The 15,972-nt window shown below is 50.4% G+C and overlaps 3 protein-coding genes across 4 annotated transcripts; 1 reads left to right on the top strand and 2 right to left on the bottom strand.

Moving 5' to 3' along the window:
* The first annotated feature begins 1,984 nt into the window (after positions 1–1,984).
* Tspan10 (tetraspanin 10) lies at positions 1,985–6,475 on the top strand. The gene is made up of 3 exons (XM_036194791.1): positions 1,985–2,020; positions 4,049–4,680; positions 5,954–6,475. The coding sequence occupies exons 1-3, from the start codon at positions 1,985–1,987 to the stop codon at positions 6,279–6,281; spliced, it is 996 nt and encodes a 331-aa protein (XP_036050684.1). The 3' UTR covers positions 6,282–6,475.
* A 1,674-nt stretch (positions 6,476–8,149) lies between these two features.
* On the bottom strand, positions 8,150–15,904 carry Pde6g (phosphodiesterase 6G). Of its 2 annotated transcripts, none has more exons than XM_036194484.1 (4): positions 12,267–12,875; positions 10,282–10,503; positions 9,190–9,230; positions 8,150–8,737 (listed from the first exon to the last, which is right to left on the bottom strand). In XM_036194484.1, exons 2-4 carry the CDS (start codon positions 10,425–10,427, stop codon positions 8,661–8,663), a joined length of 264 nt encoding a protein of 87 aa, XP_036050377.1. In that variant the 5' UTR covers positions 10,428–10,503; positions 12,267–12,875; the 3' UTR covers positions 8,150–8,660. The 2 variants fall into 2 exon arrangements, with proteins under 2 accessions (XP_036050377.1, XP_036050378.1); XM_036194485.1 differs by lacking the exon at positions 12,267–12,875 and adding an exon at positions 15,841–15,904 and having other exon boundaries at positions 8,184–8,737.
* Positions 14,534–15,916, bottom strand: Oxld1 (oxidoreductase like domain containing 1). The gene is made up of 2 exons (XM_036194483.1): positions 15,703–15,916; positions 14,534–15,111 (listed from the first exon to the last, which is right to left on the bottom strand). The coding sequence occupies exons 1-2, from the start codon at positions 15,877–15,879 to the stop codon at positions 14,692–14,694; spliced, it is 597 nt and encodes a 198-aa protein (XP_036050376.1). The 5' UTR covers positions 15,880–15,916; the 3' UTR covers positions 14,534–14,691.
* Between the last annotated feature and the right edge of the window lie 56 nt (positions 15,917–15,972).

Below are 15,972 nucleotides of genomic sequence, written 5' to 3' on the forward strand. Positions count from 1 at the left end.
GCCTTGATCTTATTGATCTATTGGTGGGGCCTCGCTGTGAAAGACACTGGTGGTTGTTGGGGGGAGGGCCTATCCACTATTGGTAGCACCATCCCTAGGCAGGTTGGTCTGGGCTCTTTAACAAAGCTGGCTGAGAATGAGCCAGAAAATAGGCCAGTAAACAGTATTTCTCTGTAGTCTTTTTCTCAGTTCCTTCCTCCAGGTTCTTGCTTTGAGTTCCTATCTGACTTCCCTCTATCTTACTTCCCTCTTTGGTTGGGTATAGTGGTTATCAAGGAGACCTTCAAAACTATTTAAGAAGCATGCCTGGGCTGCTTTTTCATTGGCCGCCAAGTCCATCAGGAAGTTGGTGCTGTCTCCATCCTAGTCCAGATCCATGTAGGAGCCAGGTATATGCTAACATGCCCTGCCTGAATATGACATACAAGAGGAATTGAATAATATGTGATTTTCGAAGGTGGTTGGTAGCACACGCCTTTAATCCCAGCACTGGGAGGTAGAGGCAGGCAGATCTCTGAATTCAAGGCTAGACTGATCTACAGAGCAAGTTCCAGGACAGCCAGGGTTACACAGAGAAAACCCGTCTTGAAAAACAAAAAAAATGTGACTTTCATATCTGCCTATTTTCACTTTGCATAATGTTTTCAAGGTTCACTCATGTTGTGGCACTCTATTCCTCATATTCTTCCTCTTCCTCTTCCTTTTTCTTCAATACTGGGAACAGAATAAGAATCCAGAGCCTTATGCAGAGTGGTGGGTAAGTGCTCTCCCATTGAACTACAAACCTAGCCCAGTTGAGAACATTTTATATAAGTGGATTTATACAGTGGCAGGCTGCTGCATCTTGGGCTATAGTGAAAGCCTGGATGGAAGAGGTAGTCTAAACTGGCAGAGGTCCTGGATTCCATCCCCAACACTGGGGTTGGGGGAAGAAAAGGAAGAAGTCCTGACGACAATGGAAGACACTGGAGGACTCCAGGCAACGGTGATGGTGCAGTGGAGTGTGACACACAGATGCTAGGCCATTTGAGGCCAGCAAGTTTGTCTGGACTACAAAGTTATAGGCCAGAACAATGGCAAATAAAGCTAAAAGCAGAGACTGGGCCTGTCCAGTCCATCAAAAGCTTAAACTCAGGGGGTCTGGGGTGGAAATAGGAGGGGGCATGTGGCAGATACAGCAGGATCTTCTCTTCCCCTAAACATGTCGATGATATCTATGAAAGTCCTGTGCAACTACAGTGATACTGACAAACACATCCACATCTCACACACATTCCAGTCAGAAGCATGGAGACCTGTTGGGGGACACGCCAAAGGCCACACAGAGTTTGTGTTTGGTAGGGTCCAGTGTTGACAGCCTTTGAACATGTTTTCTGTCTCCATAACAAGTTGTATATCTGAAGTCCTTTAGACACAAGGACTGTATGGTGATCATAACAAAATCCTGCTTTTGAGAAGCTTGGAGGGAGGGGACATCTGGAATGTGAATACTGATTTGTTTTTGTACTGGATAAACTAGGGAGATAAATTGGCATTTGTGTTGCCCATTGGTCTTCTGGGAGACAGCATTGTGAACCAATTTGCAGAGATCTGTTCCTTTGAAGGTGCTGATAGAACAGCTGATGAGCCTACCAGCTGAGACCAAAATGAGACTCAACAGTGATGACCATGAGGCCAGCACCAGAGCCACCTTACCAAATGTGCAGATATTAGGGGCATTCCCTAGAGCCAAGGCCAAGAATTAGGGGCTAAGAAGAAAGACCAGTTGCATCTGCAGAAGCAAGGGCCTGCCTTAAGCCCTAAAATGTGACTCCTCACATGATCCCACTGTGATCGCTACGTGGGTGGAGCTTGCAGCTCTCCAGCTCTGAGGTGTACCGTTTACAGAGCAACCAAGAAACACCATTACACCAGGACCATATATAACCTGTCCAGAGAGGCCCAGGGCCACCTGTCTCTGTGGCTTTCTCAATTTATGTGGAAGATGGAAGAGGGAGAACGCAGCCCCTTGTTATCTCAGGTGAGCCAGCATCTAATGGCCTAGTTCAGGTTGAAGATGTTTCTTAGTCCTATGGTCTGCCAGGAGGCCCCTGGACCAGGTTACAGTCGACCTGACTCCTGGCCCCACCCCCCAGTATAGCTGTGTGCTAGGATTTGTCATTAAGCGGATGCCAATGGGTGACCCTCTCAGATTGGGGTGGGGCTTCACTAATCAGATGGCTCCCCTTACTGATGGCTACACTTGGGTGCTAGCCTCAAAGGGTCTCCTGTAGGTCTAAAAGAAACTCCGACATTGGGCTCAGGAGCAGGTAAAGGCAAATGTCCTTTGAAGTTGAATGTGGTCATTTCCATGGCCTCAGACAGTCTTTGTGTTGCCAAGTGGCTCCAGCAGTCTATCCATTTGCTCTGAGAGACTCCAGCTGACAAATAATCTTCATATATTCTGCTTCAAATTCGGGATAAAAAGCCATCCACACAGCTGGACTAGCACGAGTGAAGTGATGGGACTGACTGATGGGACTGACGGAGATGACATGGGACCCTTGCCTAGACACCTGGTTGTAGTCTCTTCCAAGTCAAACTGTCATATTAGAAAAACCATCTGGGCGGTGGTGGAACTCCCAGCACTCAGGAGGCAGAGCCAGGCAGATCTCTGTGAGTTCAAGGCCAGCCTGGTCTACAGAGCGAGATCCAGGACAGGTACCACACAGAGAAACCCTGTCTCGGGGAAAAAAAGAAAGAAAAACCAGGTGGTGGCCGGGGAAGTGGTGGCACACACCTTTAAACCCAGCACTTAGGAGGCAGAGGCAGAGGCAGGTGGACCTCTATGAGTTCAAGGCCAGCCTGGTCTACATAGTGAGTTCCAGGACAGCCAAGGCTACACAGAGAAACCCCGTCTTAGGAAGAAAAAAGAAAGAAAGAAAGAGAGAGAGAGAGAGAGAGAGAGAGAGAGAGAGAGAGGGGAGAGGGAGGGAGGGAGGGAGGGAGGAAGGAAAGGAAAAAAAGAAAAGGAAGAAGAAAATAATAACCAGATCATGAGTGGGGTTTCCCCACCTCCCTGTAGAAGGCCTCTCTCATGTCTACCTGCTCAGCTGAGCCACCTGATAGGTGATGTTTTCCCTGCCTCCTAGTCTACTGGCTGCTCCTCTCCCTGACCAGAAAGCCAGGCAGGCAGGATCCAGACAGTCCCTCCCTGTATCCTCCACACTAGGTCAGGCATAGTATCTATACATGGCCTAGGTTCAGTTGGTGGGTCTGAGGTGGTGCAGAGAAACCAAGGCTGATTTCACAGAGGACGGTAGAATGGTGGTCGCAGGAGCAGCTTCTCGTCCCGGGCAGCCTGCATTTCTGGTTTGGAGAGGAAAGTCCCTCCTGTGACTATACAAAGTCACTGCTGGGGCACTACAGTCTGATGCAAACAAAGAGACCATTCCAAATGCAGGGAAGCAGACCCACCCGTCACTCTTCTGCTTGTGGGAATAACAGAAAGCCTGGGCAAGGGCGTGGAAGAAAGGAAGTGGGTGTACCTTTTTTCTTTTTATTATTATTATTATTATTATTATTATTATTATTATTATTATTTCTAGACAGGGTTTCTCTGTAGTTTTGAAGCTTGTCCTGGAACTCATTCTGTAGATCTTAGTGGCCTTGAATTTACAGAGATCCTCCTGCCTCTGCCTCCCAAGTGCTCGGATTAAAGGCTTGTGCTACCACCGCCCAGCCTAGGTGCATCTTTTAAGTGCTGTCCTGCCTAGTCTTTACCATAGACCTTCCAGGGTGCTGCCATCACACGGCTTCAAAGGAGGTTGACCTCATCTCTACCTAGGTAGGCTAGGACCCTTCACTGCCCATCTGCTCCCTGCCTAAGCAGGATGAGGCCACAAGTTCCCAGGCCCCTAGCTATCCAATTCTCCCTCCCACAAGCTCCCTCCAAGCCCACCCCATTCTCTTAGTTCCTCTCCAGTGACGCCTCACCCCTTGCTGGATGTCACAGAGTCTGAGTGGCTGAGAATTCATCAATACATCCAAGTTTTCTTTCTGACTGCAGGGTACTGCTGGTCAAGCACAGCCACTCCCCAGGAACAGTCCACCTACTTCAAACATCCCAGGTCCAGCACTCCGGGAGGATCAGGTAGGGACCTGGGGTTGCAGATGCTGTCCTGGCGTAAAGCACCAGGCCTGGAGGGAAGGCCAGGCCTCCTTTCTGCCACTTTCCACAGGAAGTAGCTGTGTCAAGTATCTGACTTTCCTCTCCAACTTCCTCTTCTCCCTGCTGGCCCTGTTGGCCCTGGCAGCAGGGCTCTGGGGCCTGACTGTCAAAAGGTCTCCAGAGGGTGGCTGGGGTGGAGCCTTGCCGACGGACCCCATGTTGGTGCTACTGCTGGGAGGCCTGCTGGTCAGCTTGGTGACCCTGTCTGGATGTCTGGGTGCTCTCTGCGAGAACAGCTGCCTACTGCGCTTCTACTGTGGAGCTGTCATCACCTGCCTGGCCCTGGAAGCCCTGGCAGGGGCTCTGGTGGTGGCCCTCTGGGGCCCACTGCAGGATGGCCTGAAGTATACCCTGCATGTGGCCATCATCCATTACTGGGATGATCCAGACCTATGCTTCCTCCTTGACCAAGTCCAGCTGGGGTTGCAATGCTGTGGGGCAGTTTCCTACCAGGACTGGCAACAGAACCTGTGAGTGTCCCCGTACTCCATACGTGCAAGAGAAGGGGTGGTCTGGATGCCTCACTCACCCACTTGAGCATGCATGCATATACATGTGTGTGTTCTTGTGTCCACACACAACCACACGCCTGACACTTCTGTTTCTACATGCCTGTACACAAGTTTCCTTGTGTGCATACAAATGCACTCTCATATATCCCTTTTGTGTAAACACAAAACAAAGTCTCATCCTGAGGCACACACAGGCATGCCAATGTGTGCACTTACTCATTAGGCCATGGGCCTTAAACTTGAATGAGCCCAACTTTTGGCCAACTCTAGAGCCCAGACTCAGCTTCTCCTCCACGATGTCCCTCCACTATGAGGATCTAATGAAGAGGCCAAGCCAGAAGATACTAGGAAAGTAATTTTTTTTAAATCTCAGGACATCTCAGTGTCAAGAAAAATACCGTAGGTTAGTTCAGTTCATGACTCCACAGGTCTGTATGCATGTGTCCTGTGAGTGTGACTGAACTTCCAATTTAGGCATGACACAATATTTTATGTTCTGCTCGAGGATCCCTGTGTTGTCTACATCTGCCAATGCACAGCCACCCTGAGCCACGCCATAACAGGCAGGATAAACACTGTGCTCCCTCCCTGAAGCCTCTGAGGCTAGTTAATATCAAGGGATGGAAACCGAGGAGGCTCTAAGAACTAGTCGTTTGTTCTGAACATAGCCTCAATATATGGCGCCTACCATGCTCCTGGGATCCTACAAAGCACCCCTTCTAACCCCCACTACCCCCATCTTCCCCACTTCCCCCCACCCCCACTCCCCGGTTTCTGGGAGAACCTGGTCACAGAGAGTACACTGTTGTTAGTTGTCAGGGCCTGGTGAGCAGCTGAGGTTCCTTAGCCACCAGGGGGCTCCTCATAGCTCTGAGCCTTTTGCTGCTGCCCACTAACACCCCTTCTTATTACAGCCCATTCTAGACGCTTCTCTGGGGACTCCGTCTACTTCCTCTCTGACACTGCCCGCTCAAGTAAACTCACAGTGGAGATGGGGCAGGGTCTTCTTACCGCCTCGCCTTCAACTAAACATTTCATTGCTGCCAAGATAGATACCCCACCCAATCCCCAACCCCTGTCTGCAAGTACAGAGGAGTGTAAGCACTGTGATTTGTCCTGTGTGTGTGTTTGCATGTGTATGTATATGCCCCTTCATATGTACACAAGGGTGCGTGCGAGCGAGTTTGAAGGCAGGCCTCCTTTCCAGGACTAAACTTTGTATGCCTTGCAGGTACTTTAACTGCAGTTCTCCCGGGGTACAAGCCTGCAGCCTTCCTGCCTCCTGCTGCATCAACCCCCAGGAAGAGGGAGCTTTGGTGAACACTCAGTGTGGCTTTGGGGTGTTGCACCTGGACCAGGATGCAGCTGGACAAGTAGTGTACCTGCAGGGCTGCTGGCCTGTGCTGCAGCAGTGGCTGCGAGGGAGCACGCAGACCTTAGGCAGCTGTGTCTTCACTGTTGCTATGATTCAAGGGACAGAACTCCTGTTGGCTGCCTGCCTGCTAAGGGCCCTAGCTGTCCAAAAGGCAGCAAAGGACACAGAAGCCGGCCCTCTGTGAGGTGCCAGTACCACCCTCCCCACTAAGCAGAGATGAAAGACCCTGGTACAAGATAACTTCCAGGCCTCTCCTCGTCTTCCAGGAAAGGTATCAGAGGTCCCCAAGGAACAGACTCCTGGACTCCACTCCTGGCCAATGCCTCTTTGCTACATCTGTTGGTCCCACCTATGTACCAAGAACCTTAAAGGGTCTTATTAATAAAGACAAACCTGGGCCTGGAGAGGTAGCTCAGAGGTTAAGAGCACTGTTTGCTCTTCCAAAGGTCCTGAGTTCAATTCCTAGCAACCACATGGTGGCTTACAACCATCTGTAATGAAATCTGGTGCCCTCTTTTGGCCTGCAGAGATAAATGCAGACAGAATATTGTATACATAATAAATAAATCTTTGGGAAAAAAAACAAAAAAAAACTGAAGCCAGGTATTGGGGTGAACACTGAAAGATCAGAGAGACAGAACAAGCCACATCCAACCTCACCTTGCCAATTCCTCAGTTGGTCTTGTTTCTTCAGACTGAATGCCTCTGAGTCCTCATCTGGAATGAATCTCAGCTGAACAGCTGCAGAAAAGCCTAAAAGCTTAACCAGCTCTAGTTCCTCGTCCTCACACCTTATATACCTTTCTGCTCCCTGCCATCTCTTCCTGAGATTAAAGGCGTGAGTTACCATGCCTGGCTGTTTCCAGTGTGGCTTTGAACTCACAGAGATCCAGACAGATCTCTGCCTTTGGAATGCTAGGATTAAAGGTGTATGTGCCACTATTTTCTGGCCTCTATATCTAGTGGCTGTTCTGTTCTCTGACCCCAGATAAGTTTATTAGGGTGCACAATATATTGGGGAGCACAATATCACCACACACCTAGACTGACTCTATGCTGCCTCACTCCTGATTTCTCAGGACCCATCAAAGCCCATGAGTGTCTTTTGCAAAGGCTACCATGGTCTGTGCCTTCCAACCTCAGCTACCTACCCTGATCTGACTCACACTGACTGGCTCAAGATTCCCATTTCCACAGGACTGGCTTCTCATGGGCCTCCTCCTGCTTTCTGGTCTTTGGTGAGATGTAGGGTATGGCTCAGGTCATACCCTGTAGAAAGCTTCTTTTGGTAGGAGGAAGACTTATTTATTGGTGTGTGCATTCATAGTTGCATGGTAAACTATAGATTTCATAATGACCGGGATTGTCTTCCTCAAGTCAAGATGGAGATTATTCCTCATTTCCCAGCTAGGGTTGAGTATGGGCAGAGGGCAGCCCAGTTCTGATTTCATCTGTAGAGTTAGCATGGTCAGTCTGTAAGATGAGTCTTTTTCTTCTCTATTCTACTTTCTTTTCCAGACAGAGCCTCATATATTGTGGGCTGGCCTTGAACTCCTTATGTAGCTGAGGATGACCTCCTGCTTACAAGTCTGAGATTACAAGGGTGCACTGCAATGCCCAATGCACAGGGTCCTTCTGAAAGCCATTTTCTGCTCATTCAATGGGATAATCATATGCTTACCCTAAGTATTGTGGGTGCTTTGGGGTGCCCTACCTCTCTGAGTGGAACTCTCAGGTTACTGGTGTGCACAGTGTCAGCCCAGGCTTAGGATGGACTGGGCCATGGGGCTACTCATTAGGTGCAAGTGTTTAGGTTTCTAGTGTTTGTCCTTACCTACCTTCTTGGAGAGTCTGCTTCACTGACTATGGCCACCAGGAGTGAGGGTCGGGGCCAGGCTCATACATCCAGTACCTGTAGGCCAAGCCTCTGTGGAGCATGTGATTTTATGGAGTTTTTTCTTTCTCTCTGCTGCCAATCTCTCCTACTTCTACATGCCCCGAACCTTCCTCCACGGTTCGGATGAAGCAACCCGTCCGTAGGTGCCACGCCCATCAAAGCACCCCAGATAAGCAAGGATATGCTAATTTTATTTCAAAATAGGGACAAGGGACAGAGTATGTTGGGAAGGTTGGTATAATGGGTGGAGTAACCTCGGTCTCTCTCACTACATCACTCCAGGACAGTGTCCCACCCCAAAATACCCATCTGGAAGGGTTGTAGGACAGATGAACCTTCTTACCCACAGAAGGCAGTTCAGGGAAACATTATTGGGGAGTCCACTCCTGCATTCCAGCCACAAGAAGGACAGGAGGTAGGGCTGGGTCCCCTCCCTTCTTTCTTCTGACCAGGGACTTCAGGTCAGCAGAGTGGCCTGTGGGAGGCTGCAGGCTCTGGTAGCTGGTGTCAGGGCATGAAGTTGTCTCACCTGGAGGCCAGGGACAACCTGGCTAGGGACTCATGCTTGGGCTTGGGCAGGGGTCCTGGACAGGGCTTACAGAGGGTGGTAGGGTAGAGTGGGTTTTCAGCAGGCTCCTTCCACAGGCCTCACGTAGCAGGCATTGACTAAATGATGCCGTACTGAGCCAGCTCATGCAGCTCCAGGTGGTTGAAGGCCTCCCAAGGGCAGATGACAGTGATGTCTGTAGGAAAGGTGTGATTAAAGAGGGCTCCACAGCCCTAGTACTGACCACCCCATTCCCTGTTGTCTTGCTTTCCACTCCCAATAGAAGCCATGTCTGCCTAGGATGAGAGTCTAAACTCTGGTTGCAACTCTTCCTCCTAGGCAGGAAGCACCAAGTTTGTCTTCTGGGTCCTGACTCTAGTAGAGAGGAATGTGGCAGGCCCAAATGGGGAGCTCATGGACCTTTTGCCAAAGTTGGAGGGATCAGCAAAAGTTTCTCCTGTGCCTAAAGATTCTACCCCCATGGAACAAGCCCTCTCAGTGGGTTGTGATGTTGGGAGACGAATAGAGGACAGGATGGGAGTCAGGCTAAGCAATAAAGAGAGGAGCCTGGGACCTGTGGGGGTGTGTCTGAGGGATGCAGGGCAGTTAGGAGGAACATCCCGATGCAACAATCCTGAGTTGTCATACCTGTTCCCAGGCCTTCCATTCCAGGGATGTCATCTCCAAACCTGCAAGGACAGAATGGTCAGGGATGATGTCTCCAGGTCTAGATCTAGCCACCCCTGGAGACCAGACTGAAGGCTTCCTCCCCAACATCTGCTATGCAGCAGGGTCTGAGGGCTCCCTTCCACTAACACAGGGCTAGTGTGCTTCCCAGAGATTCACAGGCTGAGGACCAGGAAAGAAAGAATATGCCCAGGTACACATAGGCAGGCACCAACACAATGTTGCCTGGGTGGATTTGGGCTGTGGGTCTCTATAGGAGTATGACATGGAATGTGTGAGTGAGTGTGAGGGTGCTGTGTGTGTCTCTCAATGTGCCAGCTGTGGTTTGTCCCTGAAAGGCACACATGCTAGAAAGTAGTCTTCAGTGTGCAACAGCATTGAGAAGTGGTAGGTCTTTAAGAGGGCTGCCAAGCAGAGAGTGACTGGATCACAGGGGAACATCACTATGGATTAATGCCATCCTCACAGGACATGGTTATAACTCTGTAGATGAGGTGGCTATCAGGGAGAGACTGGCTCCTCTTTGCTTTCTAGTTTTCTCTGTCTCCATATGATCTGGCTCTTTCACCAGCACCCCTGCCACGATACCATCCTGTAGGCTGTGATATAGCCACAGGGTCTTCACCAGAGCTCAAACAGGTGAGACCACCTCTCCTGGAACTTTCTACCTCCAAAGCAGTGGGCACAACAACTCTTTCAGCATAACATGTCCAGCCCCCATTATTTTGACATAGCAACATAGAATTGGCCAAGATGTTGTCTATAGGTGTTCACATGTAGGTGTCTGTGTGTGCACAGCTAAATGTGGTAGGGGTGTACACACATTCCTGAGGAGATTCAGGCAGTCTGCTTTCCAGACCGGCCGGGCTGCATTTACACCTGGAGTAAATGATAGGCCCTTGGTTCCCCTAAACTCTTGAGGCCCCAGTTATCAGGAGGAAGACATACAAAAGAACCATGGCCGGAGCCTAACCCCAGCCTCCACCTTGTCCTCCCATGCAGCTCGGGAAGAGTACTCCTTGTGGGAAAGGCCCCCTCTGCTGTTAGGCTTACCCTTGGACGCCTTTCTTGGGGGGCTTGCTCTTGAACTGCCTGGTTTGCCGTTGCTTAAACTTAGGTGGTCCTTTCCTGGGGGTAACTGGTCCTCCCATAACCCGTGTGGCTGACCGAATCTCGGCCTTGGGTGGCTCCAGGTTCATGGTGAGGCTGTCAGAGACACTTCAGTGACCCTTAGCTTCTGGACTCTGTCAGGCTGGACTGTACTCCTCATGCAGGCTGGGGCAAACCAGACAGATGGATCCCCATTAGCCCTTGCTCTTCCCTTCCAACCTTAGGAGCAGAGTGCCTGGGTCAGCCTCCTCCTTTCCAGAGAGCCACCTGCCAGCTCCCCCAGGGCTCCCTAGCACCCTCCTTCTTCTGGTACCATCTGACACCTCCCACTGGTAGCAGCCACACACAACTCATGAACTCCCTTGTGCCCATCCCATACTCCTAACTCACATCAAACACACCCCTCCCCCACAACATGTCCCCAACCAGGACTTTTTACTCCCTGCCCCCTTCTCATCCACTGGAATCTGATCTGGCCATATCACTCTGTGGAAAGCCTTCTGAGGACTCCTGGGATGTTGAACAAAGAACACTCCTTCCTGATCCTGCAAGTGATCCCCACAGCCTCTTAGCTTCTCTTCCAGGTGACCAGCCCCAGGCTGCTTCCACTAGTACCAGGTCCCTTCTCAGGAAGTCCTCCTCTGATGCTACCTCTTGTCATTCCGTATTCCAGGTCCTAATTTATGTCTTCATATCACATACTGGCCAAATTCCTCATTTATTTACATATGGCCCTTTAAGTATGTTTGTTCATATTTATGTACTTGCTGGTTTTGGCTCATTATCTATCCCTTGGGGTTGGACTTGTTGCTGATAATTAATAATAAATGCTCCACAAAGTGGTACACAGACATGCCCTAAGGAAGGGGCCTGTCTTTGAACCAGAAACAGCTGAACATGGTACCCCTCACTTTCATGGCTCCGTTTCAGAGGGCCAAGCCAGAAGCAGGTCTCAGGGAGGGCAGTTACACTAGGATTGTTCCCTTAGGCTGCTCACTAGCTCACTGACTTGGGGCTTGTTCTTGATTAGACATCATCTTAGGGCTCTGGTGTGGCTGAGTTGCCCTCTGCTGCCCTGTATCAGGCCACAACCCAGAAGACACTATACAGGATGATTCCTCCTCTTCCTAAGAGCTCTAAGCCCCAGTGACTTTGGCCAAGGACAGCACAGCTTCCTGTAATCCTATTAGCACCTGAAGGAGACTCCTAATCTCCCAGAGTTTCTAGGAAGCTGTATAAACCTCACATGCTGCTGAATACAGGTAACCCAGACAGGAGGTGCTGTCCCAACCCTTAGGCATCCCCTTTTCAGAGTCCCCTTTTCTGCTCTGGGTCCTATGTGGTATAGTGTCCATCCAGCCTTAAGCCACCGTCAGTGGTCTGTTGGACTGTCAGGGCTGAGACTCGTCAGCAGATAGGATGGGTCTGTTGTAGGCAACATCAATCTCAGTGGCTCCCCCTATCCTTTCCTAGTTACAGCCTCTATCTCTGAAGCTAGCAACAGCCTAGGAACCAAGACTCAGGAGCTTAGACCAGGCTTCTCAGTCCCCGAGGATCCATCCCTTACTTCCCAGAGCTAAAACACTTCTCTAGCCAAAGGCCATGAACCCCCAACAGAGCTCCAATGATCAGTGCTGTCTCCATGGAAACCATGCCTGAGATGCCCAATCCATACTGACCTGAAGCTGGTGCCATTCAGTTACATGATCAGGTGGCTGGCTTTGGTAAAGCACTACCATTTGATATTGTGGAGAAGCAGGGGAGGTAATTGGCAGAATGTCCTCTCCAAAGGACAGGCAAAGGGGACAGGCACCTGAAGACTCAAAGCTCAGCAGAGGCAGTAAAAGCCTGTTGGCTTCCCCCATCCCAACTCTGAATGAGCAGACACCTGGCTGTCAGAAAGGGCAATACGATGGGTCACTACTCACCAAACACTGGACAGGTCTCAGGGAGCCTCAGGTGCCAGTTGGCTGGACCTGGGTCAGCAGAGCACTGGCCTAGGAATTTATCCTTTTCCTGGTGAGCAGATTATGACTGTCCTCTCTGATGCTACACTAATGAGATTGCTGGGCCTTGAGGGAGCCACCACTGACTGGGATGCTGGGGGTGGGCAGGAGGGGTTCAGGTACAGTCAAGGGCCTGAAGGAAGGACATCCAGTTCCAGAAGGTGGTCAAGAAGGGAAGGAGAAGTATTATCTTCACCAGCTGTGCTACTATGCCTCCAGAAACAACAGGGCCATCTTCCAGAAAGTTCTTGCTTGGGCTTACCCCTCCCTCTCTGTCCCATCTACTGAGGAACCTGTCTGTGGCCCTTGATACTCTATGTGGCAGCCCCTATTTCCCCCCTTGCCTTCCAGCCCTGTCTCTTACATTCCAACCCCAAGGCCTCTGAATGTGCCCCAGTGTCTCAGGGGCCCCGCTAGGCTAGGATAGGATACCTATTTCACATCAGCTTTTTTTTCTTTACACTCATTTGTATGTTTGGATAGAATTGGTTGGGTTTTTTTGTTTTTGGAGACAGGGTTTCTCTGTGTAGCTGTGCACCTTTCCTGGAACTCACTCTGTAGACCAGGCTGGCCTGGAACTCACAGAGATCCTCCTGGCTCTGCCTCCCGAGTACTGGGATTACAGGCATGCACCACCACCACCCAGTATGAATTGGTTGGTTTTTGCTGTTGTTTTGTTTGTTTTTTGAGACAGGATTTCTCTGTGTAGCTTTAGAGCCTGTCCTGGAACTCACTCTGTAGACCAGGCTGGCCTGGAACTCACAGAGATCCACCTACCTCTGCCTCCCAGGTGCTAGGATTAAAGGTGTGTGCCACCACCACCCAGCTAGAAATCATTTTTTGTTTGTTTGTTTTTCTTTTTAAAGACATGGTCTTATGCTGTCCCATGCTGGCCTCAAACTGTAGGACGGTCTTGAAGTCCTTGTCCTCCTCAGCCCCCAAGTGCTGGAATTATAAGCATGTGCCGACACAGCCACCTCTGCATGATTTTGTGTTAACCTTTGTCTTCTACACTGGAGTGGTAGGAGAGACATGTTATACTGCTAGTGTCTGGCCCACTATGGAGCATTTCACAGATGCATAGTGGTAAGTACCTGGGAATAAAATGGATGGATAAGATAAGATGCAGGCCAGTGTGACAGAGTCTGAGAACTTGAGTGCCACATACCCAGAAGCAGACGTGGGCCCACTGCAAAGGGATGGCCAATGACTTTTCTTTAAGGGCAGCTCATACTGCCTGGCTTTACTGGCCTTTGCCACAACTGTCAAATGCTGGAAATGCTTTTTTATAGGACTCACTGGTGTTAACATTTCCTGGAGATGTGAACAAATGTCTACCTACACTAAGTATGGCACACTCCTTTAATCCCAACACTCGGGAGGCAAAGGCAGGCAGATCTCTGTGCATTCAAGGAGTTCAGGACAGCCAAAGCTACACAGAGAAAAACTGTCTAGAAAAGCCAACCATCTTTTGAACCTCTTTTCAGAAGGAAATATTTCAATCCACAGTAAATAGCTACACAAAAGTCTAGGATCTAATAGATGTGGTCACTGTTATGTTTAACTGGGCCCAGACTCTGCTGAGTACTTTGGATAGCATGCATCATCTGTCCAAGATGCCAGCCTAAACTGTCTTCTGTCACCCACTAACAAGTGCCCAGACTTTCTGGTCTTAGTTTTGTCACAGATCTGTGTAAGATACCAAACATTGAAAAAGCCTTATTTATTAGCTTAAAACCAACAGGAAGTCACTCTATAATCCTAGCTTTCCCCTTAAACAAAGTTAGGTAGGTACAAATACATTTAGGCTCAATCCTTGCTTGTGCCTTGCAGCTAATTCTGGAGCCTGATGCCCCAACTGCATCTAACAGTATTCAGACCTCTAAGGGATGACCCTATGCTACTACAGGGAAGAAAGAACATCCCCCCAGGACCCAGCAGGAGACAGGGAGCAGCTAGGCCCCTCCCACATGATGGTTTTCATTTACTACACAGATGGGAACCAGAGCTTACTGTCAGCAGAACATCCCAGGTACACTGGTGCTTGGAGGTGCTCCCGTCACAGGATGCTGAGGGAGATGAGGGTTTTAGTTCATCTTCACCAATGAAGAGAGCTGTGGCTGCTCAGCAGACACACAGCTAGCCTAGCTATGCTTTCTTCGACAACACAGGCAAAGGGACAACACAACTTGGTTGTCACAGGGAATTTATTCAGAGGTGAAGTTGTTACACAATAATTTCTATTCCTGGTGGACATGTGGAATCTCCCAGACTCAAGAATAAAAGTGGCCCTGCTGCTTCTAACGGGTGGCATCTGTCTACAGGAAGGAGTCCCAGGTAAACTGGCTCAGCCTCTACTCTGTGTTCGGAGCCGGATCTCCATTCTGAGGAAGGCCTTGAGGTTCTCATCAGTCACATGCTCCTCTAGAATGGCCAGGGCCTTCTCCCCACCATCCTGGTAGTGCCTCAGCAGGGCTTCTGCATAATCTACCCACACACAGTTAGGACAGCCGCTCATGCAGCAGTTTGTGGGAGGCTGGAGCTCAGGTGACAGAGAGTCCGGGGGTTTTATGAGGTTTTCCGGGGGCAGGGAGGCCTTCGGTTTCCTGTCATCCTCTGTACCCATTTGGAAACCTTCCCTGTGGTCCATCCCCAACTTTCTGCAGCTACCAGAGGCTTGCACTGGAGCATGGTGTCTGTGGAGAACACTGTGTCTTCCTTGGGGAAGACTCTGGCAGCGGTCCCAGCTGGAGAACTGTTGTGTCGCCTGTGAACATGGGATAATCAGTGTGACTCTCCAGGAAGCTGGGAAGGCATTGGCAATGTTCAGCCTTCCTAGCACTGGACCAGTGGCTCAACATCCTTCTCAACCTCCTCACTCCCTGCAGGACCGTAGACAAGTTATTATATTTCACTTCTGTGTACTGATTCCCTGTCTGTGAAATAGACACACTGGTTGGTATGAGAAGACGTTTAAGGGCGTGGTTCAGTGCCAGGCACTGGGCCTGAGCTCCAAACGACTGCACGAGGGAACAGCTTTAGATCAGACGACTAGATCGAGGACTGATCGTGGACAGGATGAGGCGAAGGCCCTAGAGCCGGCTGAGCCTCATCAGCCAGTTTTAACTCAGCACTTGTCTGACGGTTCTGACTATCCGCACCCTCCTCAGTCCTGCATCTTCCTTCCATCATTTCACAAGAGAAGCTCAAAGGATATCGGGTCACCCCACTCTCCGCCTCTAACGCCCCAGACACTTGGGTCTGACGTTCACCCGTGACCCTGGTCACTAGCTGGTACTCTGCCCGCTAACTCATCTGGGGCCCCAAACTGAAGCAAGCTCTCAGTGAGCGCGCTGACCGTGACTCCTCCAAGGGCTGGCTGGCCTCCCAGACTCGGGACACCCCGGCTGTGCGACAGGCTTCCGGCAACCCAGCCGGGGCACTGCGGCCCGAGCGGGCCGCGAGTACTTGCCCAGTAGCAGAGCTCAGTTCCTACCCGGCCTCCCCGGGACAGGCTCTGCAACAGCATTCCCATAGCTAGGGCAGACGCTGAGGACAATGAATTTGGGAAGGCGCGCAGGAAGCGGAAGTGACGTTCATAGGGCGGGGTCTTGCAAGAGGGCGGAAA

Source organism: Onychomys torridus, chromosome 8 (assembly GCF_903995425.1).
Source record: "Onychomys torridus chromosome 8, mOncTor1.1, whole genome shotgun sequence".
NCBI classification, from domain to species: domain Eukaryota; kingdom Metazoa; phylum Chordata; class Mammalia; order Rodentia; family Cricetidae; genus Onychomys; species Onychomys torridus.